The sequence below is a fragment of the Nerophis ophidion genome, linkage group LG02 (assembly GCF_033978795.1).
Source record: "Nerophis ophidion isolate RoL-2023_Sa linkage group LG02, RoL_Noph_v1.0, whole genome shotgun sequence".
Classification (NCBI taxonomy): Eukaryota; Metazoa; Chordata; class Actinopteri; order Syngnathiformes; family Syngnathidae; genus Nerophis; species Nerophis ophidion.
Window position 1 is genome coordinate 59,756,896 of NC_084612.1, and position 22,910 is coordinate 59,779,805.

Below are 22,910 nucleotides of genomic sequence, written 5' to 3' on the forward strand. Positions count from 1 at the left end.
GCTTGGCTCCTCGGCTTTTCTCTGAGACACTGCGTGTTCACTGCAGCCATCCGACCTCGAGGTACGTCTTTACAATCTTTACAATCTCACTAAAACACTATTAAAACAATAAGCAGATAGGGGATCTTCAAGAATTATCCTAGTAAATGTGTCTAATTACATCTAAAACGCTCACATTGCTGTTGCCCGGAGCCGTCGTTTTTTTTTTCTTGTTTTTTTTCTGTTCCTTCACTATCAATATCGAAATTCACAAATCTTTCATCCTCGCTCAAATTAATGGGGAAGTTGTTGCTTTCTCGGTCCGAATTGCTCTTACTGCTGGTGGCTCCCACTAAAAACAATGGGAATATGTGTAGAGCCCCACAATTCGCAACGTCACGGTAAAGGCAAGGCTTTTCTATTAGCGACCAAAAGTTGCGAACTTTATCTTGGATGTTTTCTACTAAATCCTTTCAACAAAAATATGGCAATATCGCGAAATGATCAAGTATGACACATAGAATGGACCTGCTATTCCTGTTTGAATTAGAAAATCTCCTTTCAGTAGGCCTTTTAAATGGGAACGTGGCCCCTGCTAAGATGGCCGCCAACCAGGCACATCGCGCAGCATGGCGATTGCAGCGCGCTGACGTCACTAAAATAAACGGCGGGAAGAAGGGACGTCAAGTGTCACTCCAAGCCAGACGGTGGCGGTAATGCCCCTCACTTTTGGTTTGCCAAGCTAATTTAAGCCAGAGAAGAACACAAAGCATCACATTTGGAGAGAGAAGTACCCCACGGTTGGGTTTCTTTTTTATGTTATTCTTAATTAAACAAAAATATTTCGCTTCTTTTTGTAAAGCAGCTAATAATAACTGTGGGTTACCAAACATTGTTCTTCAACGGTCATTTAAAAGTGACCGTGCCGCCGTTATTTACCTGTCGCAATAACGCCATTAGCACGACTTTACTGCGTGCCGCTACTTGAGATACTTTCATCTGGAACAAAAAAAACACCTTGGAAGTCATTAAAGTCCTCGGTGTTGTGTTGGTCCGCGGCCGAGAATGTACCGACAGAAACCAAGTCTGAAAGACCGGCAGCACCTGTACAGGCTCATCGTTAGCCAGCTGCTACACGACGGCTACACCAGCATCGCCAACAACCTCATCAATGAGGTCAAACCTCAAGGTGTGGTGGCGCCGTCCGAGCAGCTCATGCACCTGGCAAAAATGGGTATTTTTTTTTCTTTCTACGTCTTCACATCTCTATCAACCTGTACGTTTTGTGTGTGTGTGAGCAAATAAGCCATGTTGTTACTCATTGGCAGGTATGGAGAACGATGACAGTGCTGTCCAGTACGCCATCGGGCGCTCCGACACGGTCGCACCCGGCGTGGGAATCGACCTGGAATTCGATGCGGATGTCCAGACCATGTCTCCGGAGGCGTCCGAGTACGAGACGTGCTACGTCACGTCCCACAAAGGGCCGTGCCGGGTGGCGACGTACAGTCGTGACGGCCAGCTGATCGCCACTGGGTCCGCTGATGCGTCCATCAAGATCCTGGACACCGAGCGGATGCTGGCAAAAAGTGCCATGCCCATTGAGGTAAAACCTGTGGGCGGCGTCCTGCGTTTCCCTCCTAGGCCTTCAGTGATGTCCGACTCTCAATATAGCATCATTTACCTGCTCAGTGGCCTTGTGGTTAGAGCAGTGGTTCTTAACCTGGGTTCGATCGAACCCTAGGGCAGGGGTCGGCAACCCGCGGCTCCAGAGCCGCATGCGGCTCTTTGGCCACTCTGACGTGGCTTAGCTGCACAATCGCCGACCCCCCCGATTGTTACGGGGGGATTCCGGTTCTCGGAGCCTCTTCCGGACATCACCCGGTGTCAACATTCTTCGATTTTCACTCAGACAACAATATTGAGGGCGTGCCGTGATGGTTTTACTTTTAGCGCCCTCTACATTTTGACGCGTTTCATAAAATAAAGAAGACAATGGGACCATTCTCGCAAATAACCGCTGGTAGTCACCCATATAACAGAAATAAGGGCGTGCCATGAAGCCATTGCCTTTAACGCCTTCTACAACAGCCCGACTCACCGAACCCCTAGGGCAGGGGTCGGCAACCTTTATAACTCAAAGAGCCATTTTGACCCGTTTCACAAATTAAAGAAGACAAGGGGCGGCAGTCATTCTCGCGAATATCTGCTGGTGGTCACCCATATAACAGTAATAAGGGCGTGCCATGAAGCCATTGCCTTTGACGCCTTCTACAACATGTACAGACATCTTGCCAGTCCAGTAATATGTTGTATGTGGCCAGTAACATGTTGTATGTGGCTTCCGCAGATACACGTACACGACTGCAAGACATACTGGGTGACACAGAGTACACTGAAGGTTGTGATATAGATAACTTTAACACTCTTACTAATATGCACCACACTGTGAACCCACACCAAACAAGAATGACAAACACATTTCTGGAGAACATCCTCACAGTAACACAACATAAACACAACACAACAAATACTCAGAATCATTGCATCCATGACTATTCCTGACTATATTACACACCCCCGCCCACCTCAACCGACGCACGGAAGGGGCGGGGGAAGCGGGTTTTGGTGCTAGCGGGGTGTATAATATTGCCTGAAAGAGTCATGGATGCATAGCATTCTGGGTAAAAGTTATGTTGCGTTTATAATGTGTTAGAGTGCGGATTTTCTCCAGAAATGTGTTTGTCATTCTTGTTTGGTGTGGGTTTACAGTGTGGTGCACATTAGTGAGAGTGTTAAAATTGTTTATATCACAACCTGCAGTGTACTCTGTGTCACCCAGTATGCCTTGCAGTCGTGTACGTGTATCTGCGGAAGCCACATACAACATGTTACTGTACTGGCAATCTGTCTGTACATGTTGTAGAAGGCGTCAAAGGCAGTGCCTTTGTCACACCCTTATTACTGTTATATGGGTGACCACCAGCAGATGTTCGCGAGAATGATTGCAGATCCCTTTGTCTTCTTTAATTTGTGAAACGGGTCAAAATGGCTCTTTGAGTTGTAAAGGTTGCCGACCCCTGCCCTAGGTGCTCGGTGAGTCAGGCACTGGGGTTCGGCGGAGGTCAAAACACACCCGACTCATCGTGTAAATAAAAATTTTTCCTATCGGCGTACTACGGAAATGGCAACAGCAGAAGTCAGACTGATTTGCAGGTGTGTCATTTATTGTGAATTTATGCACAGTGTTTGTTTTGTTCTCTGAACAAGGTGATGTTCATGCACGGTTCATTTTGTGCCCCGGTAAAAAACATGGTACAACTTTAGTATGGGGAACACATATTAACCATCAATTAGTTGCTTATTAACATGCAAATTAGTAACATACTGGCTCTTAACTAGTCAATATTAAGTACTTATGAATGCCTTATTTGGCATATGCTTATCATAACCCTAACCCGAACCCTAACCAAATAACTCTAAATTAAGTCTTTGTTACTTAGAATATGTTCCCAGAGTGTCCAAAAAACTCAAAATTAAGTCCTTGTTACTTAGAATATGTTACCCGTACTTAAGCAGGGTTTCCCACACATTCATTTATTTGTGGCGGCCCGCCACGAAAGAATTACGGCCGCCACAAATAAATACATAAAAAATATATATATATATATTTTTTTTTCCTTCGGCTTTTGACTCGCTCGACCTCTCATAAAATCAATGGGACTCTGTCTGTGAATGGAACTTGTAGTTACATATTATATAAATATGTAAATATTATATAAATATTTATATAAATATGTACATAAAGTGTTGTAGTTATATACCAACTCCGCGTTCTTCTTGGTCATCGCCGCCGCCCGACCACACCACCACAAATAGATGTCTGACCTGTGGGAAACACTGCTTAAGTGTTACCAAAAACATTTAACTTTGTCTTGAATTTGAAAAAAAGGAGAGTTTGGTGAATGCGCATATGAAACTGGTGGGGCTCGGTACCTCCAACAAAGTTAAGGTTCAAGGTTCAACTTTATTGTCTCCGCGGGGAAATTTGTCTTGGAAACAGTGCATCATTGCTTTCTTAACATACACAAAAACAAGAGAACAAATACACAAGCACAGACACAACCACAACCAGACAACTAACATTTAAACATCAGAACATGGAGGTTGATAGACGTGGGTGGCACTTTGATGTTAAGAACCACTGGGTTAGAGTGTCCGCCCTGAGATTGGTAGATTGTGAGTTAAAACCCTGGCCCAGTCATACCAAAGACTATAAAAAAGTGACCCTGTACCTCCCTGCTTGGCACTCAGCATCAAGGGTTGGAATCGAAGGTTAAATCACCAAAATGATTCCCGAGCGTGCCCACCGCTGCTGCTCACTGCTCCTCTCACCTCCCAGGAGGATGGAACAAGGGTATGGGTCAAATGCAGTTATTTAACCACACCGGGTGTGTGACTATCAATGGTACTTTAACTTTTACTTTAACTTAGGCCTCGGCGATATGGCCTTTTTTTAATATCTCGATATTTGTAGGCCATATTTTGCCTTAGCCTTGAATTAACACTTGATACATTTAATCACAGCAGTATGATGATACATGTGTCTATTTTAAAACATTCTTCTTCATACTGCATTAATATATGCTACTTTTAAACTTTCATGCAGAGAAGGAAATCACAACTTAGTCAGTTGACCAAAACTGTATTTATTAAACAGTTATTAGCAGGTGACTTTTCAAATGATGCTACATATTAGCAGTAATGCTTCTTCTCGTAGCAACGCTTGTGCCCCACGCTTGACAAATTAAAGTTGCCGCTTGAAGCCGAACCACCCCCTGACGACGGACCCCCTGCTGTTTTTCTTGGCAATCAATTATTCCTTAATTCGCACCTTCTTTCTCTCGTATTACCAATCGCACAGCCTCGCTAGCAACACAGCTACCGTTACCCAGTCTTCTACCTCTCTGCTCCGTGAGGGCGTATACGTATGTGACGTATGATGTGACAGTATGTGACGTATGTTACTTTGTGCGCTTGCTGTCTGTGAGGAGACACAAGGAGTGGGAAGAGCCTGTAATGTAATACCCAAAGCTAAAAGCAATTGCGTGAGAACATATATTTTAATATCACGATATAGTCATTTTTTTATATCGCACAGAGACAAACCTGCGATATTTCGCGTATATTGATATATCGCCCAGCCCTACTTTAACTTCATTTTATGTCACCATATATGGTAAAAATTTACCACAGGATCTTTGCGCGAGTCCAACATTGTAGTCTGATGCTATAGTCAAAAAGCTACTTCTTTTTTCTCTATTCTCTTGTTGTGGGGCAGACTGGCTCGCACATGCATCCTCCTCTGTTGTCATCTCTAATACAAGGTATTGTATAGTTCAAACTTAATCTTGTCAGTAGATGCGATATGGAGGTGCAAAAAACTACAACCTGGAAGACATTGTCGAAGTGGAAACACGTAATAATACTGCCCACAAATTGGCGCATCCTGAAAAGACGAGTGTACTGACAGATATAAGTTAGAATTATACACTATTTTTGTATTAGAAATGGCGACAGCGGAGGATGTGCATGCACATGTACGAGCCCTGAAGTCCTGCTTGGCGAATATCCATCAACAGCAACATATATTAATAATAGAAAATAAGAGATATATCGCACTGTAATAGATATAAACCATAATTAAGACTTATCAGGTCAAAAATATGTACCGTATTTTCCGGATTATAAATCGCTACGGAGTATACGTCGCACCAGCCGAAAATGCATAATAAAGAAGGAAAAAAATCATATATACGTTGCACTGGTGTATAAATCGCATTTTTGGGGGGAATTTATTTATAAATTTATAAATAAAAAAATATTTATATTTTTAATTTAATTTAATTATAAATAAAAAATTAAAAAATAAAATGTATAAATAAATATTACTCAAATCTCATCCACCGTAATAAAAACAATCCTAAATTTTTGATTAGTACGGTAGCATCGCTAACCCAACAAGGGACCCCTTCCAGTAGCTCCACCCACTCAGCTGATGACTTTATGCAATTCTTTAGTAAGAAAATTGAAGTCATTAGAAAGGAGATTAAAGACAATGCGTCCCAGCTACAACTGGGTTCTATTAACACTGACACGATTGTATATACTGCGGATACTGCCCTCCAAAATAGTTTCTCTCGTTTTGAGGAAATAACATTAGAGGAATTGTTACAACGTGTAAATGGAATAAAACAAACAACATGTTTACTTGACTCTCTTCCTGGGAAACTGATCAAGGAGCTCTTTGTATTATTAGGTCCATCAGTGCTAAATATTATAAACTTATCACTTTCCTCGGGCACTGTTCCCCTAGCATTCAAAAAAGCGGTTATTCATCCTCTTCTTAAAAGACCTAACCTCGATCCTGACCTCATGGTAAACTACCGACCGGTGTCTCACCTTCCCTTTATTTCAAAAATCCTCGAAAAAATTGTTGCGGAGCAGTTAAATGAACACTTAGCGTCCAACAATCTATGTGAAACCTTTCAATCCGGTTTCAGGGCAAATCACTCCACGGAGACAGCTCTCGCAAAAATGACTAATGATCTATTGCTAACGATGGATTCTGATGCATCATCTATGTTGCTGCTCCTCGATCTTAGCGCTGCTTTTGATACCGTCATCATAATATTCTATTAGAACCTATCAAAACATGAATTGGTATGTCAGACTTAGCCCTGTCTTGGTTTAACTCTTATCTTACTGATAGGATGCAGTGCGTCTCCCATAACAATGTGACCTTGGACTACGTTAGGGTAACGTGTGGAGTTCCCCAGGGTTCGGTCCTTGGCCCTGCACTCTTCAGCATCTACATGCTACCGCTAGGTGACATCATACGCAAATACGGTGTTAGCTTTCACTGTTATGCTGATGACACCCAACTCTACATGCCCCTAAAGCTGACTAACACGCCGGATTGTAGTCAGCTGGAGGCGTGTCTTAATGAAATTAAACAATGGACGTCCGCTAACTTTTTGCAACTCAACGCCAAAAAAACGGAAATGCTGATTATCGGTCCTGCTAGACACCGACCTCTTTTTAATAATACAACTTTAGCATTTGACAACCAAACAATTAAACAAGGCGACTCTGTAAAGAATCTGGGTGTTATCTTCGACCCAACTCTCTCCTTTGAGGCACACATTAAAAGCGTTACTAAAACGGCCTTCTTTCATCTCCGTAATATCGCTAAAATTCGCTCCATTCTGTCCACTAAAGACGCTGAGACATTATCCATGCGTTTGTTGCGTCTCGCCTCGATTACTGTAACGTATTATGCCATGCAAGGCGCCAACCAGCACCCATCAGGAGCAAGGGTGAAGTGTCTTGCTCAGGACACAACGGACGTGACGAGGTTGGTACTAGGTGGGAATTGAACCAGGGACGCTCGGGTTGCGCACGGCCACTCTCCCCACTGCGCCACGCCGTCCCTACAGTTGGTACAAAATGCGGCTGCTAGACTTTTGACAAGAACAAGAAAGTTTGATCACATTACGCCTGTACTGGCTCACCTGCACTGGCTTCCTGTGCACTTAAGATGGGACTTTAAGGTTTTACTACTTACGTATAAAATACTACACGGTCTAGTTCCATCCTACGATTGTATTGTACCATATGTCCCGGCAAGAAATCTGCGTTCAAAGGACTCCGGCTTATTAGTAATTCCCAAAGCCCAAAAAAAGTCTGCGGGCTATAGAGCGTTTTCATTTCGGGCTCCAGTACTCTGGAATGCCCTCCCGGTAAAAGTTCGAGATGCCACCTCAGTAGAAGCATTTAAGTCTCACCTTAAAACTCATTTGTATACTCTAGCCTTTAAATAGACTCCCTTTTTAGACCAGTTGATCTGCCGTTTCTTTTCTTTTTCTCCTATGTCCCACTCTCCCTTGTGGAGGGGGTCCGGTCCGATCCGGTGGCCATGTACTGCTTGCCTGTGTATCGGCTGGGGACATCTCTGCGCTGCTGATCCGCCTCCGCTTGGGATGTTTTCCTGCTGGCTCCGCTGTGAACGGGACTTTCGCTGCTGTGTTGGATCCGCTTTGGACTGGACTCTCGCGACTGTTGGATCCATTATGGATTTAACTTTCCCAGTATCATGTTAGGCCCGCTCGACATCCATTGCTTTCCTCGTCTCCAAGGTTTTCATAGTCATTATTGTCACCGACGTCCCACTGGGTATGAGTTTTCCTTGCCCTTATGTGGGCCTACCGAGGATGTCGTAGTGGTTTGTGTTGTGGTTTGTGCAGCCCTTTGAGACACTAGTGATTTAGGGCTATATAAGTAAACATTGATTGATGATTGATTGATAAAATCCAACACCAAGAATAGAAATTTGAAAGGCAATTTAAAAAAATAAAGAATAGTGAACAACAGGCTGAATACTTGTACGTTATATGATGCATAAATAACCAACTGAGAAGGGGCCTGGTATGTTAACATAACATATTATGGTAAGAGTCATTAAAATAACTATAACATATAGAACATGTTATACGTTTACCAAACAATCTGTCACTCCTAATCGATAAATCCGATGAAATCTTCTTCCTCGATGTCACTTCTAAACAACTCTGCCAATTCCAAAGGTATGCGCTGCTTCCTCTTGTCTTTTTCTGATGCATATTTCACTACATCCAGCTTGTAATCTGCAGTACATGATCTCTTTTTCGGTCCAATTTTTGTTCAGCCCTTCTTAGTTTTTATAAGTTATCGCCAACGATGAAATGATCCAGGATAATAACTACGGCAGTAGCATATAGCAGTTAGCATTCCATTACCCACAATGCACTTCTGCCATGAACCTCCTCGCCGAATTCTTATTGGTTGACGTGTCTGTGACGATTGCTGACATTTTCTTCGTCTCTTCCGCGAATGAGATAAAATTATTTGATATTTTACGGTAATGTGTTAATAATTTCACACATAAGTCGTCCCGGAGTATATGTCGCACCCCCGGCCAAACTATGAAAAAAAACTGTGACTTGTAGTCCGAAAAATACGGTAAAAATATGCTTTGTTAAAAACTTTGATGTAATGAAGCTGCAACATTTGATGCACAATGTGGCGAGGGATGACTTCATGAAGAAGAAAATATCATGGTGACACTTTCCTGGTTTGTCTGTCAGATTATGATGAACGAGACGGCTCAGCAGAACATGGAGAACCACCCTGTGATCCGAACGCTGTACGACCACGTGGACGAAGTCACCTGCCTCGCCTTCCATCCCACCGAACAAATTCTTGCTTCCGGCTCAAGAGATTACACCCTCAAACTCTTCGATTACTCCAAGCCATCTGCAAAAAGAGCATTCAAATACGTACAGGTCAGATTCCTTTCTCTTTCTTCCTTTCTTTTATGGCACACTGACATGCAGCGTGGGAATCAAGACCAATAACCTATTCATTTCTATTATTTTTTAATGTACATTTAATTGTAGTCTTAATTACCATCTTTATTTGAGACAGCTTCTAAACATTCTATCAAAACACCCTCACAGCGATGCTGTTTAAGGAGGCTCATAAGGTTTGATGTGTTGAAGCTTGATGACTTTTATGCTGACCGGTAATATTTGAGTTTTCCCCTCCCATTTTGTGTTGAAAAATTATATTTTTCCTCTCAGGAAGCAGAAATGCTGCGCGCCATTTCGTTTCACCCATCTGGAGACTTCCTGCTGGTGGGAACACAGCATCCTACCCTCCGTCTGTATGACGCCAACACCTTTCAGTGTTTTGTGTCGGGTAACCCCACGGACCAGCACACGGACACCATCAGCGGCGTCAGCTACAACCCGACAGCCAACAGCTATGTCTCCTGCAGCAAGGATGGCAGCATCAAACTGTGGGACGGCGTCTCTAACCGCTGCGTGAGCACCTTTGAGAAAGCCCATGATGGAGCCGAGGTCTGCTCGGCCGTCTTCACAAAGAACTCCAAGTACATCCTTTCCAGCGGGAAGGACTCCGTGGTCAAACTGTGGGAGATCTCGACAGGCCGAACGCTTGTCAAATACACAGGTGAATATGATCATTTCAATTTACTTTTCTACTTATTTCTTGACTTATTAGCATACCAAGTTTCACCTTTTAGTTTGAGTCTGTTTCTTCTCTTAGGATAGAAATAGAAACATTTTCATGTATTGGGGGTAGTTTTACAACTGAGGTGTCCAAAGTTTTGACTAGGAGACATTTAGTTATGAAATAAAATAGCTTTTCAAATAGGCTTTGCGCAAAAGAGACAATATAAATGATAACAATTTGGCACAATGCATGTTGACACATTCTAGTTCTGCTAATTTGACAGCGACAAGCGCACAAATGCGTCCTTAGAGTGCAAAGCCAGTTTATAAGTCACACTAGTCTCCGCCTCCATGGCAGCAAGTTAAATGTTTCTTACAGGTAGCATTGTCACTGAAGGATGAGGACTAGCTTAACATGCTTTGTACATTACGCACTCTACAGGAGGATACAATGAGCCATGCTAGCCGCTAAGCGAGAGCTCTTGAAAGTAAACGGGTTGGTGGATCGATACCAATATCAACAGTAATAATACCAAGTATACTATCAGTATATGGCCGATACTACAGCGGTTGGATTTAAAAATTGTATGATCACAAAGTTGTTTTTTGTTGCTTTTGGTATTGTTTACAAACTCAGAAAATAGGTTCCTGTCAGCGGAGGACTTAGATGGCAAAAACCAAACGATTTGAATAGGAGCAAAAATGTAGTTTTGTTTAGTTATTTTGCACTACTGAATATATTTTGCTCAAAATATTTGAAGTAATAGAAAGGAAAACAATAGTTTAAACATTCAATTAATATTGTTACATCAGCATCCTGTGTTTTATCTGATTGGAATTGTGACGAAAAATGTAATCATTTAAAGGTGACATATGTAGTAATGTTGCCAGAAATGCAATCACGGTCAAAATTGTGTAGTGCCCTCCCACTCTCCATGACTGAGGTTGCCAACTACACAGCCAAATCCCAATCCTACTCCAAGGAACTTCAAATGGCAATCTACGAGTCCTACGCTGTAGGTTTCTCTTGTTTATGTTTCTTGCAAGATGGTTTACTAAGTAATTATGCCACACTTTACTCATGTTGATTAGTCAAATTTTAGCAATATTTTCGTTGGGAGTCGGGACAGATTGTTGGCATTACCCTGCTAAAATTTCTAGTTTGACCACATGGGCCACCATGGAAATAATTATCTGTATAATAATATATAATATATTATACATGGCATAGGCCTACTTGGATGGCAAGCCAAGGCCAACAGTAAAATGACCGCCACATTTCATTCAGCATAACTCCATGTTGCATCCAACCTGACACTGCATTGTAGGGCTGGGGGATATGGCCTTTTTTTTTTTAATATCTCGATATTTTCAGACCATATCGTGATACACAATATACATATCTCAATATTTTGTCTTAGCTTTGAATGAACACTTGATACATATAATCACAGCAGTATGATGATTCTATGTGTCTGCATTAAAGCATTCTTGTTCATACTGCATTGATGTATGCTCATTTTAAACTTTCATGCAGAGAAAGAAATCACAACTATGTCAATTGACCAAAACTTTATTTTTTAAACAGTTATCAGCAGGTGACCTTTTAAATGATGCTACATATTAGCAGTAATGCTACTTTTAGTAGCAACGCTTGTGCCTCACACTTGACAAATTAAAGTTGTCTATTCCCGTGGTTCTCAACCTTTTTTCAGTGATGTACCCCCTGTCAACATTTTTTAAATTCAAGTACCACCTAATCAGAGCAAAGCATTTTTGGTATAAAAAAAGAGATAAAGAAGTAAAATACAGCACTATGTCATCAGTTTCTGATGTATCAATTGGTATAACAGTGTAAAATATTACTAATTTGTAGTGGTCTTTCTTGAACTATTTGGAAAAAAATATATAGAAATAACTAAAAACTTGTTGAAAAATAAACAAGTGATTCAATTATAAAGATTTCTACACATAGAAATAGGGGTGGGACCTAATAAGTTTACTTCCTCCCACTCCCTTTTGAGCCAATCTTGACATCTACATAAGATTAGTCACATGTAATGTTTTCAATGTAGGTGTAAAAATAATGTATATATATATTTATTTTGTCACTGAAGGCATCGCAACACATGTGGAGTTATGTACTTAACAAAAAAGTTGAAATAACTAAAAACATGTTTTATATTGTAGTTTTTTCAAGATAGCCACCCTTTGCTCTACCAACCGTAGCTCGGTTGGTAGAGTGGCCGTGCCAGCAACTTGAGGGTTCGATTCCCGCTTGTACCATCATAGTTACTGCCGTTGTGTCCTTGGGCAAGACGCTTTACCCACCTGCTCCCAGTGCCACCCACACTGGTTTAAATATAACTTAGATATTGGGTGTCACCATGTAAAGTGCTTTGAGTCATTTGAGAAAAGCGCTATATAAATATAATTCACTTCACTTCAGTTTTGTATTTTATGTCATTCTTTTGTTTTGTTTGCATGGCTGAAAATAAACCATTCATTCATTCATAGAAATAATCATCAACTTAAAGTGCCCTCTTTGGAGATTGTAATAGAGATCCATCTGGATTCATGAACTTAATTCTAAACATTTCTTCTCAAAAAAATAAATCTTTAACATCAATATTTATGGAACATGTCCACAAAAAATCTGGCTGTCAACACAGAATATTGCATTGTTGTATTTTTTTCCCACAGTTTCTGAACTTGCATTCATATTTTGTTGAAGTATTATTCAATAAATATATTTATAAAGGATTTTTGAATTGTTGCTATTTTTACAATATTTAAAAAAAAAATCTCACGTACCCCTTGGCTTACCTTAAAGTACCCACAGGGGTACGCGTACCCCCATTTGAGAACCATTGGTCTATTCAACATATTCCGGCTTGAAGCCGAACCACCGCTAGAAGATGAACCCCCTGCTGTTTTTCTTGGGAATTAATTTTTCCTTCATTCGCTCCTTCTTTTTCTCGCATTACCACTCGCACGGCTTCGCTAGTATCACAGCTAATGTTACCCAGTCTGCTACGTGAGGGCGAATACGTATGTGACGTATGACGTGACAGTATGTGACGTGTGCAAGTTTGTGCGCTTGCTGTCTGTGAGAAGGAGACACAAAGAGTGGGAAGAGCCTGTTGTGTAATGCCCAAAGCTAAAAGCAACTGCGTGAGAACGTATTCTCGAATATCACGATATAGTCATTTTGTATATCGCACAGAGACAAACCTGCGATATATTGCGTATATTTATATATCGCCCAGCCCTACTGCATTGTCTTCCATGTACGCACATCACCATCTTTCAGTGCAGTGTGCAATTCTATGAGCCAACCCACGTTATGCAAAAAACACGTCACAAATAAATCATATAGCCGACTACCATGTCAATACACAAAGTAGAAAATCATTACATGTAATGCATTATGTTGTGCCAAGCAAATACCACCCAGTATGTGTCTGATGCACAGACAGCACCAGAAACCGCAATTAACCGTGCTAATGTTGGAACACAGTTCCTCAGTGTATCAGCATATGGAGAAGGAAATAGGCACTGACACTACCCATAACCATGTAGTTTTTTTCTGTCGAAAATATATTTTGCCCTGTCTGTTCAATTACACATGGACATACAGGCTAACGGGCAGATATCACCCCTGTTAGCCTGTATGTCCATGTGTCATTGACCAGGCTAGAATGCTATGTATTTGTTGCACGAACATACTAGCATTGTTAGACAAGGTCATAGACTGTATTGGACAATATAGTTTACATACCAAATGTCTATTTCTATTTATTACAAGTAATAAGAAAAGGCAAATGCCTCAGATTAAAAAAATCTTAGTTTATTTTCCACCATGAAGTCGAGAATTGCTGACTTTAAAATAGCTTTGCACTGTGGGGGGACATTAGCCACTAGCAAGGATGCTAGTGGCTAATGGGGTGGTATAGCTCGGTTGGGAGAGCGGCCGTGCTAGCAACTTGAGGGTTGCAGGTTCGATCCCCGCTTCCGCCTTCCTAGTCACAGCCCTTTGTGTCCTTGGGCAAGACACTTTACCCACCTGCTCCCAGTGCCACCCACACTGGTTTAATTGTAAAAATTAGATATTGCGTTTCACTATGTAAAGCGCTTTGAGTCACTAGATAAAAAGCGCTATATAAATATAATTAACTTCACTTCACTACATGTGTTAAGGACGCGTTTGTTTGCTTTTTAATATAAAATTTGTGGGACACCGCTAGAATGCATTATCATGATATAACGATAGTATATAGCCCTGTTTGTTTACAATAAGCTTAGGGAAAGTTGACAAACTGGTGAAAAGTAGCGCTTGATTTGCTCAACCTACAGCACAATACAGGTCATCAAATGTATTGATATGAAATCATCATTCCACATAACAGCCTGATAATTATCTGTCCAATATTTATTTAGACACTTTCACTCTTTGCAGCTCAAGAGACAGAGGCAGTGACAACAAAATGTAGGGAAAGGGAAGCTACTTTCAGGATTTGTTCTGAGCATATCTACTAAACATTGCCTCTTTCTGCTACCAACTGTACGTGCTGTAACTTGTAACATCAAATCAATCAATCAATCAATGTTTACTTATATAGCCCTAAATCACTAGTGTCTCAAAGGGCTGCACAAACCACAACACAAACCACTACGACATCCTCGGTAGGCCCACATAAGGGCAAGGAAAACTCACACCCAGTGGGACGTCGGTGACAATGATGACTATGAGAACCTTGGAGAGGAGGAAAGCAATGGATGTCGAGCGGGTCTAACATGATACTGTGAAAGTTCAATCCATAATGGATCCAACACAGTCGCGAGAGTCCAGTCCAAAGCGGATCCAACACAGCAGCGAAAGTCCCGTTCACAGCGGAGCCAGCAGGAAAACATCGCAAGCGGAGGCGGATCAGCAGCGCAGAGATGTCCCCAGCCGATACACAGGCAAGCAGTACATGGCCACCGGATTGGACCGGACCCCCTCCACAAGGGAGAGTGGGACATAGGAGAAAACGAAAAGAAACGGCAGATCAACTGGTCTAAAAAGGGAGTCTATTTAAAGGCTAGAGTATACAAATGAGTTTTAAGGTGAGACTTAAATGCTTCTACTGAGGTGGCATCTCGAACTTTTACCGGGAGGGCATTCCAGAGTACTGGAGCCCGAAATGAAAACGCTCTATAGCCCGCAGACTTTTTTTGGGCTTTGGGAATCACTAATAAGCCGGAGTCCTTTGAACGCAGATTTCTTGCCGGGACATATGGTACAATACAACCGGCAAGATAGGATGGAGCTAGACTGTGTAGTATTTTATACGTAAGTAGTAAAACCTTAAAGTCACATCTTAAGTGCACAGGAAGCCAGTGCAGGTGAGCCAGTACAGGCGTAATGTGATCAAACTTTCTTGTTCTTGTCCAAAGTCTAGCAGCCGCATTTTGTACCAACTGTAATCTTTTAATGCTAGACATGGGGAGACCCGAAAATAATACGTTACAGTAATCGAGACGTAACAAACGCATGGATAATGTCTCAGCGTCTTCAGTCGACAGAATGGAGCGAATTTTGGCGATATTACGGAGATGAAAAAAGCCCGTTTTAGTAACACTTTTAATGTGTGCCTCAAAGGAGAGAGTAGGGTCAAAGATAATACCCAGATTCTTTACCGAGTCGCCTTGTTTAATTGTTTGGTTGTCAAATGTTAAAGTTGTATTATTAAATAGAGGTCGGTGTCTAGCAGGACCGATAATCAGCATTTCCGTTTTTTGGCGTTGAGTTGCAAAAAGTTAGCGGACATCCATTGTTTAATTTTATTAAGACACGCCTCCAGCTGACTACAATCTGGCGTGTTGGTCAGCTTTAGGGGCATGTAGAGTTGGGTGTCATCAGCATAACAGTGAAAGCTAACACCGTATTTGCGTATGATGTCACCTAGCGGCAGCATGTAGATGCTGAAGAGTGCAGGGCCAAGGACCGAACCCTGGGGAACTCCACACATTACCTTAACGTAGTCCGAGGTCACACTGTTATGGGAGACGCACTGCATCCTATCAGTAAGATAAGAGTTAAACCAAGACAGGGCTAAGTCTGACATACCAATTCGTGTTTTGATACGTTCTAATAAAATATTATGATCGACTGTATCGAAGGCAGCGCTAAGATCGAGGAGCAGCAACATAGATGACGCATCAGAATCCATCGTTAGCAATAGATCATTAGTCATTTTTGCGAGGGCTGTCTCCGTGGAGTGATTTGCCCTGAAACCGGATTGAAAGGTTTCACATAGATTGTTAGACGCTAAGTGTTCATTTAACTGCTCCGCAACAATTTTTTCGAGGATTTTTGAAATAAAAGGAAGGTGAGACACCGGTCGGTAGTTTACTATGAGGTCAGGATCGAGGTTAGATCTTTTAAGAAGAGGATGAATAACCGCTTTTTTGAATGCTAGGGGAACAGTGCCCGAGGAAAGTGATAAGTTTATAATATTTAGCACTGATGGACCTAATAATACAAAGAGCTCCTTGATCAGTTTCCCAGGAAGAGAGTCAAGTAAACATGTTGTTTGTTTCATTCCATTTACACGTTGTAACAATTCCTCTAATGTTATTTCCTCAAAACGAGAGAAACTATTTTGGAGGGCAGTATCCGCCGTATATACAATCGTATCAGTGTTAATAGAACCCAGTTGTAGCTGGGACTAACGAAACAAAAACAATGTGAAAATAAAAAGCGATACTTTTAACATGATTTGTCACCTCAAACTTAAAGCTGACACAAAGTTTTGTCAATAAATGTATGGGACGTTTTATTTTTTGCTTTTTGTCTGTACAAAAGTAAACCCTTATATTTTTCAGTTTTAAGTCCTTGGTGTTAAAAGTTTGGATAGCTTTTTAGGAGGATGCATATGAATTGTTCGGCCACTAGTTGGCATGCATTCGGGTGCATTGCCTAGGAAAGTTATCTCTAAACCTTTGGAAAGTAAGTACCAAATTTTCTGGACCATAGGAATCACCAGATCATAAGGCGCACTGCCGATGCGCGGGTCTAGTTAGGTTTATTTTCATACAAAAGGTCGACCGGAATATAGGGCCCATTCAAGTAGTCATATTGTGATTTTTTTTTCTAAATGTAAAATACTTCCTTGTGGTCTACATAACATGTATTGGTGGTTCTTTGGTCAAAATGTTGCATAGATGATATTTTACAGACCATCTTCAAGTCGCTTTCTGACAGTTGCTTCAGGATGCGCCGTTTTGTGGCGCATCCTGTATTTATGTATTTACGTGGCTCACCTTCGACAGCATCTTCTCCCCGTCATCTTTTTTGTATCGGTGAAGCGTGCAAGGACGGGAGTGGAAGAAGTGTCAAAAGATGGAGCTAACTGTTCTAATGACATTCACACTATACTTCAATCAACGACGTAGCAGCATCTTATCTGTGGCTCACTAGTGCAATAAAATGAAATGTGTCCCGTGAAAAACTGTCCGACCGGAACTTTCCAATAACTAAAGTTCCTTGGGTGAATAATGTAAACACCATAGTGAGATTTAAGTTACAACTTTACGCTACTTTATATTAGAAATGGCAACAGCAGAAGATGATTGTCCCATTACAGGAAGATGAAAAAAAAGAAAAAGCTTATTGACTACAGCAGTGTTTTTCAACCACTGTGCTGCGGCACACTAGTGTGCCGTGGGAGATAATCTAATTTCACCTATTTGGGTTAAAAATATTTTTTGCAAAGCAGTAATTATGGTCTGCAAATGATGTGTTGTTGTTGTGTGTCGCTGCTGTCTAGAGCTCAGCAGAGTAACCTTGTAATACTCTTCCATATCAGTCGGTGTCAGCCGGTGGTAATTGCTTTGTAGATGTGGGAAACAGGAGGCAGTGTGCAGGTAAAATTGTGTCTAATGCTTGAACCAAAAATAATAGTGCACATAAGAAAAGGCATTGAAGCTTAGGGAAGGCTATGCAGAACCAAACTAAAACTGAACTTGCTACAAAGTAAAAAAAACTGAATGCTGGACGACAGCAAAGACTTACTGTGGAGCAAAGACAGCGTCCACAATGTACATCCGAACATGACGTGACAATCCACAATGTCCCCACAAAAAAGGATAAAAAACACTGAAATATTCTTGATTGTTAAAACAAAGCAGCTGTGGGGAATATCGCTGAAAGGAAAACATGAAACTGCTCCAGGAAAATACCAAAAAAAAGACAAAAAGCCACCAAAATAGGAGTGCAAGACAATAAGTAAAACACTACACACAGGCAAACCGCAAAAAAGCTCCACATAAGTCAGGGTGTGATGTGACAGGTGGTGACAGTACACCTACTTTGAGGCAAGAGCTATCCAACAATTGCCACAACCACTTTTTACTGTCAACTGACTTTCGTTTTTTAATGATTTCTGCTGGTGGTGTGCCTCCGGGTTTTTTCAACGCAAAAAAATGTGCCTTGGCTCAAAAAACGTTGAAAAACACTGGACTACAGCATCGACGCGGACTACAGTGGCGGACCTGCACAAATTTTCAGTACTTATGCAGATTTTAAATACACACAAGCAGGTACCAGAAGGCAAGAAAAGTTGGTTATGCATAATATTGCGCCAGATAATGTCTGCTAATGGGTGCCATTTTGTGGTCCCTTTAAACACACCATAGTAATACTTGTATCTCTGACAACGGTAACCAAAATGGACCGACAATTCATCAAGCTGTGCGGCTTTAAAGTCATACCAAAACATTTTGACACATTTTTGAGTGCTGTGTGTACAGTTCTATATTTTCAATAGAACATTTAAAGCAGGGGTCTCAAACTCAATTTACCTGGGGGCCACTGGATGCAGAAACTGGGTGAGGCTGAGCCGCAAGAAAAGATTTCTTAAAAAAATCTAACATGCACTTTTTAATGAATTCACCTTTGAATGGCTTTCTCGCCCTAGCAACATACTTGCCAACTCTCCCGATCTTTCCGGGAAACACCCGATAATCAGCGCCCCTCCCGACAATCTCCCGGGGCAATCATTCTCCATGTTTTCACCCGGACATCAATGTTAAGGGTGTGCCGTGATGGCACTGCCTTTAGCGTCCTCTACAACCTGTCGTCTCGTCCGCTTTTCCACCCTACAAACAGTGTGCCTGCCCAGTCACACATTGTATATGGCTTCTGCAGACCCACGGAAGTGACTGCAAGACATACTTGATCAACAGCCATACAGGTCACACTGAGGGTGGCTGTATAAACAACTTTATCACTGACAAATATGCGCCACACTGTGAACCCACACCAAACAAGATTGACAATATACACCCCCCCCCACATTGTGAACCCACACCAAACAAGATTGACAATATACACCCCCCCCCCTTATTTTAGCCCGTAAGAGTTAGGGTTGCATTGGATTCTGGGTATTTGTTCTCCCAAAATATGTTTGTCATTCTTGTTTGGTGTGAGTTCACAGTGTGGCGCATATTTGTAACAGTGTTAAAGTTGTTTATACGGCCACTCTGTGTGACCTGTGTGGCTGTTGATCAACTATGTCTTGCAGTCGCTTACTACGTCTTCAGAAGTCAAATCCAACATGTGGCTGAGCTGGCACGCTGTTTGTACAGGTTATAGAGGATGCTAAAGGCAGTGCCTCCTTAGTATTGTTGTTCGGGTGAAATTTGGGAGAACAATTACTCCTGGAGGGGCATAAAAAATTGTGAGTCTCCCAGAAAAATCGAGGGTATACAAATATGACACTGTAAAGCGGCATTCATATAAAACTCGCGGGCCGCACAAACATTAAATTTAAACATCAAGGTGCGGGCCACAAAAATAACGTCTCGCCGGCTGCAATTGGCCCGCGGGATGCGTGTTTTAGACCCCTGACTTAGAGTTTTGGTGTTGTTTACTGGCATTTTTTAGTCTACACGTATCTCTTATATGTGACTACCATCTACTTTTCACACTTTACCAAATAAAATTGCTTCGAGTTAGGTAAGCCAGGTCATAAGGCACGATTTTTGAGAAAGTAAAGGATTTTAAGTGCGCCTTATAGTCTGAAAAATACGTATTGTTGCTGCTGCAGGTGCTGGTCTGAGTGGCCGTCAGATGCATCGCACACAAGGCGTGTTCAACCACACAGAGGACTACGTTCTCCTGCCTGACGAGCGCACTATTAGCCTGTGCTGCTGGGACTCGCGCACAGCTGAGAGGAAGAACCTGCTGTCTTTGGGTCACAACAACATCGTGCGCTGCATCGTCCACTCGCCCACCAATCCCGGCTTCATGACCTGCAGCGACGATTTCAGGGCTCGCTTCTGGTACAGACGCACCACCACGGACTGATGTGCACCTCACAGTTAGTTTTTTATTTACATTCTGAAAATACAATGAAACTAGAACAACTCACCTGACATCGTAGTTCAACCTTACCCCGACATTCAAACATGTTTATTTTGGACAATGTTCATTACCAAACCCAATACCAGTGAAGTTGGCACATTGTGTAATTGGTAAATAAAAACAGAATACAATGATTTGTAAATCCTTTTTAACTTATATTCAAATGAATACACTGCAAATATATTTAATGTTCAAACCACAAATAATCATCAACTTAGAATTTAATGTCCACAGTTTCCAAAAGCAATTTGAAATGTGGACTTGTCAGACCACAAAACACTTTTCCACCTTGCATCAGTCTATCTTCGATGAGTTTGGCCCCAGCAAAGCCAGCAACGTTTCTGGGTGTTGTTGATAAATTGCTTTCGCTTTGCATAGTCAAGTTTTAACTTGCACTGACAGATGTAGTGACAAACTGTAATTACTAACAGTGGTTTTCTGAAGTGTTCCTGAGCCCAATTTGGTGAAATCATTTACACACTGATGTTGATTTCTCCAGATTCTCTGAACCTTTTGGTGATATTACAGACTTTAGATGGTGAAATCCCTAAATTCCTTGCCATAGCTCGTTGAGAAATGTTGTTCTTAAACTGTTCGACAATTTGCTCACGCGTTCGTTCACAAAGTGGTGACCCTCGCCCCATCCTTGTTTGTGAATGACTGAGCATTTCATGGAAGCTGCTTTTATACCCAATCATGGCACCCGACTGTTCACAATTAGCCTGCACACCTGTGGAATGTTCCAAATAAGTGTTTGATGAGCATTCCTCAACTTGTGCAAGCTTTTTTGAAACATGTTGCAGGCATTAAATTCCAAATGAGCTAATATAAAAAAATAAGAGTTTTCCAGTTCAAACGTTAAGTATCTTGTCTTAGCAGTCTATTCAATTAAATATAAGTTAAAAATGATTAGCAAATCATTGTATTTTCTTTTTATTTACAATTTACACCATGTGCCAACTTCACTGGTTTTGGGTTTTGTACATTATTTCCACTCTTTTTCTCCGACTCATGTTTATCTTTTAGTCCTTTACCATGGTTTTCAATAAAAAGCTTTTTTACTGCATCCAAAGTTTTCATGCAATGAGAGAGAGAATAGTTTGTGTTCACGTGTCGGAGAACAGGGTTGGTTGTCACACTCTTCATAAAATATGTTAAACAGTCCCCGCTCATTTATTTTATCGCGACTAATTGGTTCTAGGCCTGACCATGGTAAAATAATTTCTACAAAGTATTATTAAAAAGAGAAACATATTTTCATTGTTAAACCATAAAAAACTGTTCAATATTCTAAATAATTCAAAAAATATAATTAAATCCCTCTAAACATGAAATAACCTCCATTGTAGTAGCCTTAAATGTGTTCTACTGTAGATTTTACAGTACCCACTGGTAGACCGGAGGATCCTTCAAACGCCATTGCTGTGGCAGTCACCCGGTCAATACAACGCGACCACGACATTGAAATACTTCCATCACATCTGGGTAATTCCTGTAAGTTAGAACTGGACTTCCATGTACTCAAACCACAGGCGTAAGTTGTTATGCAAAGTGGGTCAAGTTGATTGTCGCTGTGAAGATAGCGCTAAGATCAGCCAACATGTTATTCTTTACATTGGTCAGCCTCAGTCTAAAAACGGAAGTGCCGCTTGGTGAGTGTCTGTATGGAGCGTCACATCATAGTAGTGTAATAGGAAATAAGACAATTGCTGCACTGTAATACACAAATAAGAGACAACACCTAGTTCAGGCTAAAAAATAATGTAGAATATGCTTAGAAAAAGTTTGTGATGTATTCGGCTGGTTTAACTTGTATGCTATTGGTTTATTTCCTGATTTGATGAACTGGTACCGTAAAGTCTATAAAAGCTGTGCAAGTCTAAATAGAAGCGCTTCCAAACTACTTAATACTGTACTTTAAATAAAGAATTGACTTCAAATGCAGGTCCGCATGGGACGGCGTCTGTGTTCGCACTTAGACCGCGGTGCGCCAATTAGGGATCCCTGGTTCATGCTGTAAGTATTGTATTTATCACAATTATTGTAACATGCATTTTAGTTGTAGTTTTCAAGACTAAATTTGGAGGTGTTAAAAATTGCCATGTAAAATCGCTAATGCTAATAATTGCCATGTCTAAGGCAAATCCAATGCACTAGCATTGAGCTGGTGCATTTTGAAAACTGGTGTCTTACTGTACTTTTAAGTGCCTTCTTCTTGCTTTGTTGGCATGGAAAATTCAGGCTGAATCCACTGAGTGCTTGACTTCTTGTTTCCTGGTCAAATGCATAAGCCGGTGCTGAAATATGGAGATTCTGCTGATGGTGTGTTTACAGGGAAGTAGCTGGAGGGAGATAGTACACTTTCCAAGGTAAATGTGAATTATTATTTTATTACTTAAAAAAAAACTACTGTACATGTTAATTTGGCATTTGGTTAAAAGTGAATG

General features: G+C 41.3%; 1 protein-coding gene across 1 annotated transcript; it reads left to right on the plus strand.

Moving 5' to 3' along the window:
- Positions 1-685: 685 nt before the first annotated feature.
- On the plus strand, positions 686-21,529 carry cstf1 (cleavage stimulation factor, 3' pre-RNA, subunit 1). The gene is made up of 5 exons (XM_061887636.1): positions 686-1,213; positions 1,308-1,585; positions 9,165-9,362; positions 9,660-10,050; positions 20,147-21,529. Exons 1-5 carry the CDS (start codon positions 1,045-1,047, stop codon positions 20,404-20,406), a joined length of 1,296 nt encoding a protein of 431 aa, XP_061743620.1. The 5' UTR covers positions 686-1,044; the 3' UTR covers positions 20,407-21,529.
- Positions 21,530-22,910: the final 1,381 nt, after the last annotated feature.